This window comes from Salmo salar, chromosome ssa21 (genome assembly GCF_905237065.1).
Source record: "Salmo salar chromosome ssa21, Ssal_v3.1, whole genome shotgun sequence".
NCBI lineage: Eukaryota > Metazoa > Chordata > Actinopteri > Salmoniformes > Salmonidae > Salmo > Salmo salar.
In genome coordinates this window covers 45,005,595-45,022,245 of record NC_059462.1, presented here as the reverse complement: position 1 = coordinate 45,022,245, position 16,651 = coordinate 45,005,595, and the positions used below count along the sequence as shown (strand labels likewise).

The 16,651-nt window shown below is 42.3% G+C and overlaps 1 protein-coding gene across 2 annotated transcripts in view; it reads left to right on the top strand.

The window, feature by feature from the left end:
- Positions 1-16,651, top strand: part of LOC106582396 (transmembrane protein 163) — a 125,542-nt gene that overhangs the window by 3,800 nt on the left and 105,091 nt on the right. For both annotated transcript variants that reach the window (XM_014165470.2, XM_014165469.2), the window contains exon 2: positions 12,637-12,756. In XM_014165470.2, coding sequence (XP_014020945.1) covers positions 12,637-12,756 — 120 coding nt within the window. The remainder of the gene's footprint in view (positions 1-12,636; positions 12,757-16,651) is intronic.

The following is a 16,651-nucleotide window of genomic DNA, read 5'->3' as shown; positions in this document are numbered from 1 at the left end:
TGCAGACTAATGTACAATATGACATCCATCTAACCTGGAGGAGGAAATTGTGCCCCTCAAATCTTTACAGTGGTACTGGACCAATGATAAAGACAGTGAATATGCATCACTCACTGGGGAAATGGCCGATGTTCTCCGCTGGTGCCTATAAGATAGACTACTGTTCTCTCAATCGGGAATTGAACATTTTGATAACTAGAGACAGATTAGAGTCTTTTCCTTGGCTTCTCTTTTCAGCATTTAATTTGCTTTCTAAACTATGTTTCCTACGATTGTATTTTGAAATATTGTGATAAGCCTAGGGCTATTTAACTGCTTCTCACTGACCGGTCTAACTCAACAATCAGCTAGCCTATTTGGTAGCAGTAACTCAACAATCAGCTAGCCTATTTGGTAGCAGTAACTCAACAATCAGCTAGCCTATTTGGTAGCAGTAACTCAACAATCAGCTAGCCTATTTGGTAGCAGTAACTCAACAATCAGCTAGCCTATTTGGTAGCAGTAACTCAACAATCAGCTAGCCTATTTGGTAGCAGTAACTCAACAATCAGCTAGCCTATTTGGTAGCAGTAACTCAACAATCAGCTAGCCTATTTGGTAGCAGTAACTCAACAATCAGCTAGCCTATTTGGTAGCAGTAACTCAACAATCAGCTAGCCTATTTGGTAGCAGTAACTCAACAATCAGCTAGCCTATTTGGTAGCAGTAACTCAACAATCAGCTAGCCTATTTGGTAGCAGTAACTCAACAATCAGCTAGCCTATTTGGTAAACTCTTTGCTGTGCGCTCTGCCCAAAGTGTGCACTTAAAACAATCCACAGTACATTTTTTAAATAAGCTAATGTGGCCATATCATGCTCTCTGGCGTAGCATTTTGAATGATTTCATTTATTTAAGTATAGGCATGAGTAATTATATAGCTACTTTTGGCAAATGTAATAAAATGTACTTTAGGGGAAGCTTATCATCCCCTAGCCTATTGGACACGCCACCTATGTCAACATCAATGTGAAGGTAACTGGTGAAAATTGCAGTTGCTGGCTGCAAGGCTTACAAGGCCGAGTTCAAATGCTGACATCAAATTCAATTTGTGCACTGCCTAACTGTCTGGCACGTCTCTGCTCTCTGAGAGAAAGGCATCAGGCTGGCAGCTGCTCTTTGAGCTGCTCTCCGCATGGTCCTAAAGCCAGCCTCTAACCAATGCTCTAAACAGCCGTTGTATTTTAATCGGGATTGGAATTATACCCAACTGAGGCCTCTGTCATAGGGTGACCAGAGCAGATGTAATGAGATGGTAACTAAAGAGACTCTATGTAGGAGGATTGTACACTCAGGAAAAAAAGGCGCTATCTAGAACCTAAAATGGTTCTTCGGTGGTCCCCATAGGATAACCTTTTGAATAACCCTTTTTTGGTTCCATGTAGAACCCTTTTTGGTTCCATGTAGAACCCTTTTGGTTCCAGGTAGAACCCTTTTGGGTTCCCTGTAGAACCCTTCCACAGAGGGTGTTAAATGGAACCCAAAAGGAGGACAGGCGAATAACTCTTTTGGAAGCTTTTTTTCTAAGAGTGTAGGTGCTGAAGCTCTCTAATGAGGCCCAGTCAATGTGTTAGAGAGCCTTAATGATGCTCGTTGCCCATAGGGATGAGTCTGAAACATACCGACTGGAAAGAGATGAGAGAGAGAGAGGGACATCAAGGAGGAAATGTTTTTGAACGGTTTGCATTAAAACAGTAGAGCCCCATACCCCCACCACCACTCCCTCCACATATGCTGCCTCCATCTCACCCCCATTTACATACAAGACTGTAGCCTTGCTGCCTTTCAGAACTGCAGTCATTTGAATATGCCTGTTAAGGCTGAATGCATAGTTTCAGAAGTAGGGCTAGAGAGGAGACTATAGCTTTATGGCACAGATTGTTAGAGCTGTCCATGTTGTTCACTACAGATATGCAGTACATGTTGGATGTAACATCTCTGTGCCTGTGTCTACAACTGTGCCTCTTTGCTTCTCATAGCTTTAACATGAGCTTTCCGAGTCTTCAGAACCCCCATCTGTAATATCATGTGTTACCTGGAATCACCCCAACCAATCAATTCAGTGCTTTGAATAATGTATGTGTTTTTAATTGACAGCTGGCAATATAGGAGACTGTGCGGAGGAGTGGAATGTCAGAGTGAATCGAGATTATGTTGGAACCACCTTTTAAAGCAGGTTGACGTTTATTGTCTTTAGTTTTGTCCTTGAGGCAGCACTGAGCGAGTTCCCCTTAGATTTTTATTTTTATTTAACCTTTATTTAACTAGGCAAGTCTTTATTTAGATAGGCCACCTGCAAAGTCAAAATTGTCTATATTTTAAAAAAGCATGTTTTTTTTGTTGTTGTCTAATTTTAGGTTAGGTTTAGGCATTAGGGTTAGCAGTATGGTTAAGGTTAGGCTTAAAATCAGATTTGATGACTTTGTGGCTGTGCTAGCTAGTGACCACTGAATAGCTGCCTCCAGAACAAGATTCATGATGAAAAATGCTAACCTGTCCTTTTAAAAGGGAGGGTTCCATGTTTTTTTTTTTAAATGCATTAACATTCTATTAGAGATTACAGTCATAGCCTAGAGTGCCATGGGAATCTAATCACATATTCATTAGAGGGCGAAAATTGGAATTACTTCCAATTTGAGTACCGGTATGTTGAAGATTATGAACATGTAGTGAGGTAATCTAGTTAATCCACAAAACCAGCATAGATTGAAAATTAATGTATTTCTATGGGATGAATTAAACACACTCTTAAAACGAGGGTTCTTTGGAAGGCAAGGAGTTCTAACTAAGAACCTTTTTTTGAAGAAATGATCCTTTGGAAGGCAAGAAGTGTTCTACATAGAACCCTTCTGAATCTGAATAAGATTTTTGATAGTATTTTTTTCTTTCTTTTAAATAGTGCCTGAGCATGAGTGTTTACCTCAGTGTTTAAACTTTGAATAATCTGGTCAAGTTAAAAATATGTGTGAGAATGTTTTAAACTGTGGGAATATTTGTGCATGTATCTCGTATTCCCCTAATGATTTTTATGTATACAATACTGACATAGTATATACAGTGCATTCGGAAAGTAATCAGACCCCTTGAATTTTTCCACATGTTGTTACGTTACAACCTTTTTCTAAAATGGATTAAATGGATTTTTCCCATCATCAATGTACACGCAGTACCCCATAATGACAAAGCAAAAACAGGTTTTTAGAAATGTTTGCAAATTTATAATTTTTTTTGAAAATATCACGTTTACATAAGTATTCAGACCCTTTACTCAATACTTTGTTGAAGGACCTTTGGCAGCGATTAAAGCCTTGAGTCTTCTTGGATATGAAGTTTCTTCTATTCTTCTCTGCAGAACCTCTCAAGCTCTGTCAGGTTGGATGGGGAGCGTCGCTGCACAGCTATTTTCAGGTCTCTCCAGAGATGTTCGATTAGGTTCAAGTCCAGGCTCTGGCTGGGCCACTTAAGGACATTCAGAGACTTGTCCCGAAGCCACTCCTGCGTTGTCTTTTCCTGTGTGCTTAGTGTCGTTGTCCTGTTGGAAACCTTCACCCCAGTCTGAGGTCCTGAGCGCTCTGGAGCAGGTTTTCATCAAGTATCTCTCTGTGCTCTCTCTGTTCATCTTTCCCTCGATCCTGTCTAGTCTCCCAGTCCCTGCCGCTGAAAAACATCTCCACAGCATGATGCTGCCACCACCGTGCTTCACTGAGGGGATGGTGGCAGGTTTTCTCCAAATGTGACGCTTGACATTTAGGCCAAAGAGTTCAATCTTGTTTTCATCAGACCAGAGAATCTTGTTTCTCATGGTCTGAGAGTCCTTTAGATGCCTTTTGGCAAACTCCAAGCGGGTTGTCATGTGCCTTTTGCTGGGGAGTGGCTTCCGCCTGGCCACTCTACCATAAAGGCCTGATTGGTGGAGTGCTGCAGAGATGGTTGTCCTTCTGGAAGGTTCTCCCATCTCCACAGAGGAACTCTGGAGCTCTGTCAGAGTGACCATAAGCTTCATGGTCACCTCCCTGACCAAGGCTTTTCTACCCCGATTGCTCAGTTTGGCCCCATGACCAGCTCTAGCAAGAGTGTTGGTGTTTCCAAACTTTTTCCATTTAAAAATGATGGAGGCCACTGTGTTTTTGGGGACCTTCAATGCTGCAGAATTTTTTTATGGAGCATTGCCTCGACACAATCCTGTCTCTGAGCTTTACGGACAATTCCTTCGACCTCATGGCATGGTTTTTGCTCTGACACCTTATATAGACAGGTGTGTGCCTTTCCAAATCATGTCCAATCAATTGAATTTACCACAGGTGGACTCCAATCAGGTTTGTGAAACATCTCAAGGATGATCAATGGAAACAGGAGGCGCCTGAGACACATTTTGAGTCTCAAAGCAAAGGGTCTGAATACTTATGTAAATAAGGTATTTTTGTTTTTTATACATTTGTAAACATTTCTAAAAAACGGTTATTACTTTGTCGTTATGGGGTATTATGTGTAGATTGATGAGGATATTATTTATTTAATCCATTTTAGAATAAGGCTGTAACATAACAAAATGTGGAAAAAGTCAAGGGGTCTGAATACTTTCCGAATGCACTGTATCTTTGTCATTATTTCTTTCTTTCAAATTAGTATTTTCTGTTATTTTATTGAGCAGAGAATAGAATATTAGAATGCAGTCTGAGTGAACCAGCAGTGTATTGTATGGTACACAGAAAATCGGCCAGTGATACCTGTAATGAACACGATGGGAGACAGAGAGCTGGTTTCAAGCGCAGGGCGCAGCAGGTGTTTATTGTTAAAGGACCACAGGAGGAGGCAGGTAGCTGGGTCCAGAGGCAGGCAGAAGGTCATACACCGGGGGTCCAAAAAGGCACCAGTACAGGCAGGGAAAAGGCTATTAACGTAGGTTGATAACAGGAAATCAGATAGTCTAAAGTACAGGCAGGCAAGGCAGGCAAAAACGATCGTTAGTGAGGCAGGCAAAAACGATCATACACGGGAGGATTAAACTATGGGGCAAAACAGAGCTCCGAATAGAAGTGTGTCACAAAACAAACAATACCTCACAATGATGGGGTGCAAAGAACCGAACTAAATAGTGTGTGATAATGACATGCAGGTGTGTGAACAGGTGGTTAGAATTCAGGTGATTAGGATCTGGGGAGTGAGCTGCGTTCAGGGGATCAATGTGTTTAAGAGTGTGAGCTGGAAAGTGGGCTGGAAAGTGAGCTGCATTCAGGGGATCTACGTGTTTGAGAATGTGAGTTGGAAGCAGACGTTACAATACTTAGTTATTTATCTTTGTGTAGCATAAGATCAATCCAGTTTACATCATTTAGGTAGTCTCAATAATCAATATTCCCTACCCTGGCATTTTATCTGAATGCAGGTTGCAGGTGATTAAAAGTTCCAGTTGTTGGATACCCTCACTCTGGCTGGATTCCAATAGGAATTACACATCACTTTGCAAGCCAGCATAATGTGACTTGCAGGCCTGATGTGGCCTGTAAACCAGGAGTTTCTGACCTTCCGGCTCTAGGTAGAACCTTTAGAGGATCAAAGTGTTCTTGGTTGAACTCTTTTTAGAAGGCTCTGGTTAAAACCATTTACAGACGGCTCAATGAATAACCCTTCATAGAGGGTTCTAGATGGAATCATCTGCAAAGGGTTCTACCTAGCACCGAAAAGGGTTGCCTTTTGGCAGCGGTAGGCGACTAGATTCAGATTTTTGTCGTAGCAAAATGGTGGGGGGCTGGAAAATAATGAGAATAATTTGTACACTGCAAATTGACCACAACTAAGCCCAAAAAGAGATTGTATTTGAAAATAACAATAATTTCATATACCTTGATTACATTGAGACACGATCACTAATGTACATGTTTTTATTAAATCTTTTATTTGTGGGAATACTTGGGGACAGATTTCTTATATAAAAACATTGGGCGACCCAAAAATAGTTGTGGCCCGCGAGTCCCCTGTTGCTGACCTCTGCCCTATGGGGACAAACCGAAGAACACTATATGGTTCTACTTTGTAGCGAGTCTACATACTGTGATCTTTACCCTCCATAATTCTGGGAAAAAGAAAGTATGAATCATCCAATGTATGCAGTTTATCATCAAATGTAGGGTCAGTATCTATGATGTTGTGTGTGTGTGTGTGTGTGTGTGTGTGTGTGTGTGTGTGTGTGTGTGTGTGTGTGTGTGTGTGTGTGTGTAGAACATCAGGGAAGAATGCAGCTTCGTTCAACTCACATGATCCACATTTAGGATCAGCAGTGGAAGCATATGCCCAAAAACCTCCCTCCACACACACACACACACACACACACACACACACACACACACACACACACACACACACACACACACACACACACACACACACAGAAAGAGAGAGAGCTGTTATTAACTCTATCCTATAAGAACTGTATGGAGCTGGGCCATGTGACTCTCGACCACCAACTAGCCTACTCTTCTTAAAGCTGACCTAAAGACCATAGAGGGTAAGGGGGATTTTGAATTTGACTTTCACCCCTGACTGACTTGGTTTGAGACTCATCCCTGAGGACACTTGAACATGTGACTCCCTTTCATTTCCGTTTGGAAGAACTAATGCTGCTGAGACACAGCTTTACAAGCTGATTTCAGATCAGAGGTCAACAAGTTGTCAGATCTGTGTGGTCCTCATAACATTCCTGCCTCCCACTGAACTCAAATCAATGAGTAAAGGGAATGAGATATGAGCTGGTAAATATTTCACTACGATTTTCCCCCAGGGAATTTCTCCCTTTTCCTCTTGTGGCTGTGACTGTAACACAACAATTCCTTGATTATGTCAATTGGTCGTCAGCGAGACGAGGATGAGAGTACAATGAGAGGAGGGGTTCCCTGTAGTTTTCTTCCATTATGATGTCTGTAGGTACGATCTCCTGTCAGTCAGTGTGTATAAAGAGCTAAGAGTCAGTGCTTATTCACACAAACCCCATGGCAATGAAGAAGGAAGGACTGCCGGATTCATAATCACAACATCTAGTATTGAGTTTGAGTTTAAGTTTATTTTTTATTTTTACAGGGACAGTGCACATTAATCAACATTTCAGTAAAAGTGCCGGTTTTAGCCAACCGGCTAATTTTCAACCGCAGTCCCTGGGCAGGTTTTTAAAAACAATTACAAAACAGACAATCAATAAGCAGTGAGCACACACACAGCAACACAGGACAAGCAAGACATAGCATGCAGACAGAGAAACATAGCACAAAAAGCAACAAGACATTGAGGGTCTCTGTGGTGTAAGTCTCTCTCTCTCTCTCTCTCTCTCTCTCTCTCACCCCTCTCTCTCTCGCTCTCTCGCTCGCTCTCTCCATTTTTTTTTTCAATTCCATTTCAGGGCTTTATTGGCATATGTTAACTTTGCCAAAGCAAGTGAAGTAGATAATAAACAAAAGTGAAATAAACAATAGAAATTAATAGTAAACATTACACTCACAAAAGTTCCAAAAGAATAAAGACATTACAAATGTCATATTGTGTGCAAATAGTTAAAGTACAGCGAAAATAAATAAACATAAATATGGGTTGTATTTACAATGGTGTTTGTTCTTCACTGGTTGCCCTTTTCTTGTGGCAACAGGTCACAAATCTTGCTGCTGTGATGGCACGCTCTGTTATTTCACCCAGTAGATATGGGAGTTTATCAAAATTGTTCTTGTTTTCAATTTCTTTGTGGATCTGTGTAATCTGAGGGAAATATGTTTCTCTAATATGGTCACACATTTGGCAGGAGGTTAGGAAGTGCAGCTCAGTTTCCACCTCATTTTGTGGGCCGTGTGCACATAGCCTGTCTTCTCTTGAGAGCCAGGTCTGCCTACGGTGGCCTTTCTCAATAGCAAGGCTATGCTCACTGAGGCTGTACATAGTCAAAGCTTTCCTTAAGTTTGGGTCAGTCACAGTGGTCAGGTATTCTGCCACTGTTTACTCTCTGTTTAGGGCCAAATAGCATTGTAGTTTGCTCAGTTTTTTTGTTAATTCTTTCCAATGTGTCAAGTAAATATATTTTTGTTTTCTCATGACTTGGTTGGGTCTAATTGTGTTGCTGTCCTGGGACTCAGTGGGTTCTGTTTGTGTTTTGGAACAGAGCCCCAGGACCAGCTTGCTTAGGGGACTCGTCTCCAGGTTCATCTCTCTGTAGGTGATGTCTTTGCTATGGAAGGTTTGGGAATCGCTTCCTTTTAGGTGGTTTTTAAAAGGTCTTTTCTGGATTTTGATAATCAGCGGGTATCGGCCTAATTCCGCTCTGCATGCATTATTTGGCATTTTACATTGTACACAGATTATATTTTTGCAGAATTCTGCATGCAGAGGCTCAATTTGGTGTTTGGTGAATTTTTGGTTGGTGAGAGGACCCTAGACCTCACAACCATAAAGATCAATGGGTTCTATAACTGATTCAAGTATTTTTAGCCATATCCTAATTGGTGTGCCAAATCTCTCAGCTCATTCACAGCGTTGTGGAAGTTGCCTTTGGCGCTGATGTTTAGGCCGAGGTATGTATCGTTTTTTGTGTGCTCTAGGGAAATGGTGTACAGATGGAATTTGTATTTGTGGTCCTGGCAACTGGACCTTTTTTGGAAGACCATTTTTTTGTCTTACTGAGATTTACTATCAGGGCCCAGGTCTGACAAAATCTGTGCAGAAGATCTAGGTGCTGCTGTAGGCCCTCCTTGGTTGGTGACAGAAGCACAAGATCATCAGCAAACAGTAGACGTTTTACTTCAGTTTCTAGTAGCGTGAGGCCGGGTGCTGCAGACTGTTCTCGTGCCCTCGCCAATTGGTTGATATATATGTTGAAGAGGGTGGGGCTTAAGCTGCATCCCTGTCTCACCCCACGGCCTTGTGAAAATAAATGTCTGTGTTTTTTGCCAATTTTAACCTCACACTTGCTGTTTGTGTACATGGATTTTATAACGTCATATGTTTTTCCCTCAACACCACTTTCAATCAATTTGGAGACCCTCATGCCAAATTGAGTCAAAAGCTTTTTTGAAATCAACAAAGCATGAGAAGACATTGCCTTTGTTTTGTTTGTTTATGAATTAGGGTGTGCAGGGTGAATACGTGGACTGTCATACGGTAATGTGGTAAAAAGCCAGTTTGACGTTTGCTCAGTTCATTGTTTTTACTGAGGAGAAGTACGAGTCTGCTGTTAATGATAATGCACAGGATTTTCCCAAGGTTGCTGTTGACATATCCCACGGTAGTTATTGGGGTCAAAGTTGTCTCCACTATTGTGGATTTGGGTGATCCCTTCATGGTTCAAAATATTGAGGAAGATGCCAGAGCCAACGATGATGTGAAAGAGTTTAAGTATAGCCAATTGTAATTTGTGGTTTGTATATTTTCTCATTTCGTTGAGGACACCATCAACACCACAGGGATTTTTGGGTTGGAGGGTTTGTATTTTGTCCTGTAGTTCATTCAATGTAATTGGAGAATCCAGTGGGTTCTGGTAGTCTTTAATAGTTGATTCTGAGATTTGCATTTGATCATGTATATGTTTTTTCTGTTTGTTCTTTGTTTCGGGTCAAAAAGATTGGAGAAGTGGTTTATCCATACATCTCCATTTTGGATAGATAACTCTTTGTATTGTTGTTTGTTTAGATTTTTCCAATTTTCCCAGAAGTGGTTAGAGTCTATGGATTCTTCAATTACATTGAGCTGATTTCTGACGTGCTGTTCTTTTTCCATAGTGTATTTCTATATTGTTTTAGTGATTCACCAAGGTGAAGTATTTGATCCCCTGCTGATTTTGTACGTTTGACCACTTACAAAAAAATGATCAGTCTATAATTTTAATAGTAGGTTTATTTGAACAGTGAGAAACAGAATAACAACAACAAAAAATCCTGAAAAACGCATGTCAAAAATGTTATAAAATGATTCACATTTTAATGAGGGAAATAAGTATTTGACCCCTCTGCAAAACATGACTTAGTACTTGGTGGCAAAACCCTTGTTGGCAATCACAGAGGTTAGATGTTTCTTGTAGTTGGCCACCAGGTTTGCACACATCTCAGGAGGGATTTTGTCCCACTCCTCTTTGCAGATCTTCTCCACGTCATTAAGGTTTCAAGGCTGACGTTTGGCAACTCGAACCTTCAGCTCCCTCCACAGATTTTCTATGGGATTAAGGTCTGGAGACTGGCTAGGCCACTCCAGGACCTTAATGTGCTTCTTCTTGAGCCACCCCTTTGTTGCCTTGGCCGTGTGTTTTGGTTAATTGTCATGCTGGAATACCCATCCACGACCCATTTTCAATGCCCTGGCTGAGGGAAGGAAGTTCTCACCCAAGATTTGACGGTACATGGCCCCGTCCATCGTCCCTTTGATGCGGTGAAGTTGTCCTGTCCCCTTAGCAGAAAAACAACCCCAAAGCATAATGTTTCCACCTCCATGTTTGATGGTGGAGATGGTGTTCTTGGGGTCATAGGCAGCATTCCTCCTCCTCCAAACACGGCGAGTTGAGTTGATGTCAAAGAGCTCCATTTTGGTCTCATCTGACCACAACACTTTCACCAGTTGTCCTCTGAGTCATTCAGATGTTCATTGGCAAACTTCAGACGGGCATGTATATGTATTCTTGAGCAGGGGGATATGAGCAGGGGTATATGTATTCTTGAGCGGGTGCTGCAGGATTTCAGTCCTTCACGGCGTAGTGTGTTACCAATTGTTTTCTTGGTGACTATGGTCCCAGCTGCCTTGAGATCATTGACAAGATCCTCCCGTGTAGTTCTGGGCTCATTCCTCACCGTTCTCATGATCATTGCAACTCCACGAGGTGAGATCTTGCATGGAGCCCCAGGCCGAGGGATATTGACAGTTCTTTTGTGTTTCTTCCATTTGCGAATAATCGCACCAAATGTTGTCACCTTCTCACCAAGCTGCTTGGCGATGGTCTTGTAGCCCATTCCAGCCTTGTGTAGGTCTACAATCTTGTCCCTGACATCCTTGGAGAGCTCTTTGGTCTTGGCCACGGTGGAGAGTTTGGAATCTGATTGATTGATTGCTTCTGTGGACAGGTGTCTTTTTTATAGGTAACAAGCTGCGGTTAGGAGCACTCCCTTTAAGAGTGTGCTCCTAATCTCAGCTCGTTACCTGTATAAAAGACACCTGGGAGCCAGAAATCTTTCTGATTGAGAGGGGGTCAAATACTTATTTCCCTCATTAAAATGCAAATTAATTTATAACATTTCTGGCATGCGTTTTTCTGGATATTTTTGTTGTTATTCTGTCTCTCACTGTTCAAATAAACCTACCATTAAAGTTATAGACTGATCCTTTCTTGGTCAGTGGGCAAACGTACAAAATCAGCAGTGGATCAAATACTTTTTCCCCCCACTGTAGGTCTGAGCTTTTTCAATCACTCCCTTGAGTGCTGTTGCCACACTTCCCTGCAGTGCTCTCAGGTTGTTTGTGCCTGTGTGTATTATTATGTGGCTAGGTGAACCTAGTTGGTCCTCAGACAGAAGGTCTAGGGCGCGCTTGGTTTTTGGTCACTGTGTGTTTGGGAAAGTTTAGACACTGTGTGTTTTGGAAAAAGTGTGTGTGTGTGTGTGTGGGGGGGGGGGGTTGTCAGGAGGGCTATCAGGGTGGCAGAAAGGAGGGGTGTTCAGAGGGGGTGGTATCCCGTGGGCTTGGGTTTCTTCATTTGTCTGTCGTGCTGTGATGTCGAGGCTATGGTCAGGGGCTATGGAGGTGGGCTGTTCTGTTGGCTTCTCTGTGGGGGTGGCCAGCTCTCTAATGGGTTGTTCTCTGCCACACAACATCCCCCTCACCCTCTCCTCCAGCACTCTGATCCTTTCCTCTAGTGCTCTGTTCTTCTCTTGCTCCTGCTGTTTCTCCTGTTGATGTTGCCTCACCACAGTCCAGAGTGCAGATATGTCTCTCTACACCTCCAGCTCTCCGGGTCTGGTTGAGGGTGTGTTGTTGTGTTCACCTGCTGTTCCAGCTCCACCTGTTTTACCTCCAGCTGGGTGAATTTATCCTTCATCCCCCCTCTCCCCCGATCTCTCTCCCCCTTTCTTTATCTCTCTCTCTCTCTCTCTCTCTCTCTCTCTCTCTCTCTCTCTCTCTCTCTCTCCCTTCCCCTCTCTCTCTGTCTCTCTGTCTCTCTCTCTCCCCTTCCCCTCTCTCTGTGCCTTCTCTTGTTAGCAGTCTGTCTTCATGGATCGGCAATCACACCGCCACCTGTCAGCACTTAACTACCTTTGCAACAGCAAACTTAATTCACCCTTTATCAGAGAGAACAACAAATTAGTGAACCCTGGTGTCTCCTGAGAAGCTTTTAGTCAAGCTAATTATCTGTAGCTGTGTTGTAGCTCACTGGGATTCATCCACCCTTTACCTTCCTGCAACACTGCAAATTACATCTATAAGTGCTTTCTTGGCTGGCTGGGGGAAGGGGAAGGAGAAGAAGTAACTCCATTGTCGTTTGAAGCACTGTTAATTAGCCCTTGTTGTAGCATGTTGTTTACCTCCTGCCTTTGGCTAGACGTGCATGGGGGTAGCTATTAATCCCAGTTTCTCACCTCTCCACAGGCCTGCTGGAGAGCAGCATGCGACTAAAGCCCCACGAGGCTCAGAACTACAGGAAGAAGGCATTGTGGGTGTCTTGGATCTCCATCGTGGTGACAATCATCCTGGCAGTGGCAGCCTTCAGTGAGTACATACCATTTAATGGTGTCCTTTAATGGTGTTGTTTTATTCACTGTAGCCTGGTGTCCTTCAACAGTCCTATATTGTTAAGTGACTATCCCTGAGTGACTGTGGTTCTGGATGTTCCTCGATGAGCATTGCTATTAGGTTGCTTCAGGCCAAGGTAGTTATTCATTAGGTAGTGCCCTTCATCCAATGATTTCCAATGCATTTCAACCATTGACTAAACATTAGTTTTAAACCAAGTAAGTATAAAGTATATTATATTAAGTATATTTTCTAATCTTGTTACACTAAATTAGAACTCAGTCCAACAAGAAAAAGTTCAAAAGAAAGAATGAGTGGGAAAAAAAGCATTTGAAATCCAAACCAACCAGCTGCTAAAATTCTGGCAGATTGGCATTACTGTAAGAAAACAACAGAAAGAGAACTTGGCTATCAGAAAGAACAGAAGACCAAATCTAACTCCTGTTCATAATATTGTAAATTGTAGTTATTTTGAAGCCTTCACAATGCACTGTGAAAGAAAGCTGGCCAAATCACCTGAAATTCTTGAAAATAAGTTTGCAGTGCTGTCATTCATTGCTAGTCACCACATGTCAAAAAGTTCACTTCATGATGACTCATTCCCCTTGGAGTATTCTGGGGTTTAGATTCAAGAGAATAAATAAGGGTAGAAAAAAATCGTTTTTTTCACTGACAGATGTTTGACTGTAGACTTACAGACTGGCAGACTGACTGCAGACTTACAGACTGGCAGACTGACTGCATGCAGTAAGCCCGGAGCCACTTTGTGATTCACAATGACTGAACAGCAGGGTTAACGTGCTTTAAATGGGCTTGAACATTGTTAGTTTGTTATCGACCGGGGTAATTAATATTCTGTCCTCGCCACACACCAGTCTAAGGACCAGGGAATAGACAGATGAGCCGAGGCAAAGTCGCAGTGCATTATGGGAATTGACGGGACATCTGTGTTCAGCATCTAGGATATGGAAATGGAGTTTGTTGTCAGGGACCTTTCCTGTCCTATGTCCTATATCGCTCTAAGACATCTGCTCTAAGAACATCCTCAAACTGAACCCGTAGAATTCATTTCCCCAAACACCCGTTTTTCTGTGGCAATTGACGAGACTCTAAGTGACTAAATAGACCCAGAAAAAACTACAACTAAACAAAAATGATTTTTCAAATTACTTGACTAAAACGAGATGAGATGAAATTATCTCTGTAATTAAAATCTGACTACTGAATGGACTGGACAAGAGTTTTTGGAGAGATTGAGAGCTTTTCAGTGATAAGCACAATGAATATTAGCAGCACAGATGCGCAGCATGGTTCTGTTCAGCAGTGGGAAGGATACGCCACACCCGGTACACACAGCCTAACATTTATTTGGACTCTCGCCACCATAAGACACGTTCCTGTGTATTCTCACCATACCTGCTTTTTAGTGTAGCCTCATCACACAGCTGTGTGTTTTGTTAAGCTTGTTTGGTCCTTGTGTTGTTAAGACTTGAATTGAAATGGCCTCCACAAAGCTGAATTTCCAAATGGACCGTCCGATAGATAGGGTTTCACAGCCATAACCAAAGGATCACACACAATGCTCATATAATGGACTTGGCTACATACCGTATGATTGAGTGTGTTGTTCAGAGAGGCAAGATGACAATACAAAGATACAATCTGTTCTTGTCAAATGTCACTCTAGGGCTGAATTCTATCATAATTCTTCCATCATATCTGCCATATTACGGTTGATGTTAAATCCTCACATTCTGGATGAAACAGGAAGCATATCAAGCAGAAATTAGAGAGGGACATTTGGATCAAAACAGCTTGATTATCCACATAGTAATGCGTGTCTATGGTGGAAGAAAGTTTATCTATACTGAGTGTACAAAACATTATGAACACCTGCTCTTTCTATGACATAGACTGACCAGGTGAATCCAGGTGAATCCTATGATCCCTTATTGATGTCATTTGTTAAATCAACTTCAATCAGTGTAGATGAAGGGGAGGAGCATGGTTAAAGAAGGATTTTTAAGCCTTGAGACAATTGAGACATGGTTTGTGTATGTGTGCCATTCAGAGGGTGAAAGATTTAAGTGCCTTTGAACGGGGTATGGTAGTAAGTGCCAGGCGCACCAGTTTGTATCAAGAACTACAACGCTGCTGGGTTTTTCACGCTCAACAGTTTCCCCTGTGTATCAAGAATGGTCCACCACCCAAATGATATCAAGCCAACTTGACACAACTGTGGGAAGCATTGCCGGAAACATGGGCCAGCATTCCTGTGGAACGCTTTCGACACCTTGTAATTGAGGCTGTTTTGAGGGCAAAATGGGGGTGCTCAATAGTGTTCCTAATGTTTTGTACACTCAGTGTATATTCTGTTGTTGCACCTTCCAGACTAGTGACATTGATATTGTAAAAATAAAATATATATTGACAAAGAGGCAAATGAGGCAAGGATTTGAAAGGTATTTCACGTCTATTCAACAAATGCTAGGCCTGCGTTAAACTATTGGAGTTTAGCAATGTGTCGTTATTATCATAGACAGTATCTGTGGGATTGTGTGATGCCAGATGATAATTGAAAGCCTTTAAATTATTGTGCCTGATCTATCTTCAATTGTCTATGCCTTCAAAATTTTAACTGAACTTTCTTTGAGACCCACTCAGACACAACATTAACGGAATGGATATCTCATTAACAATATAACACAGAATATTCCGTTGTGCAAAGGCCAGGCATAATAGGTTAAGATATGGTGCATTACTGTTCTGTCTGCTGAGAGAGCATTGTATAATAGCAAAGCTGCTCAATATTCAAAGAGGGTGTTCTTCTCAACAAGCTGATTTAAGATAGCCTACAGCCCTGTTAGGGATTGTAGATGTATTCTGGGGGGTGACAAATGGTGTGCTGCTCGATACATCTGTCCCTCTGTCTGGTTCCATTTGATGTTATGTGAGGAGGGAGAGAGATATGCAGAGAGATAGGCAGAGAGGGAGGCAGAGAGAGAGGCAGAGAGAGGCAGAGAGAGAGGCAGAGAGAGAGGCAGAGAGAGAGGGGGAGAAGCAAGAGAGAGCAGGGAGAGGGAAATGAGAAGGAGAGAGATTGGGATAGAGAGAGGGAGAGACAGAGACAGAGAGAGAGACAGACAGAGTGAGTCAGATAGTGAGTGAGAGAGAGAGAGAGAGAGAGAGAGACAGAGAGAGAGAGGGGGAGAAGCAAGAGAGAGCAGGGAGAGGGAAATGAGAAGGAGAGAGATTGGGATAGAGAGAGGGAGAGACAGAGAGAGAGACAGAGACAGAGACAGAGTGAGTCAGAGAGTGAGTGAGAGAGAGAGAGAGAGACAGAGAGAGAGAGGGGGGAGAAGCAGGAGAGAGCAGGGAGAGGGAAATGAGAAGGAGAGAGATTGGGATAGAGAGAGGGAGAGACAGAGAGAGAGAGACGGAGATGGGGATAGAGGGAAAGAGAGACAGAGGGAGAGACAGAGGGAGAGAGATGATGAATAAAGCACATCAGTGCAGTCTCATGTGACTACTGTTATGGGTGGTCCAGATGATTCCTGTCTGAATGTGGAGAGAACTCTGGTTGGGCTTTAACTCAGTCTGAACACAACCACTGGAGTTAAAAATAAACACTCAACGATTCTGCTTATTGGTTATGCAGTTCTCATTAAAATAACTTTGTGCACACATGCAGGTATAAGGGACATACTCTCACAGGTAGTAAAACAGTTTAATCTGGTAGCTAGTGCAGGCAAATGTTCACAGAAATCTGTATATTAGGGCTGCACAATGAATACATTTTTTATCGAAATTGCAATATTGGCATGTGCAATATCCATATTGCAAGAAAAAAAATATCCATATTGCGTTTAAA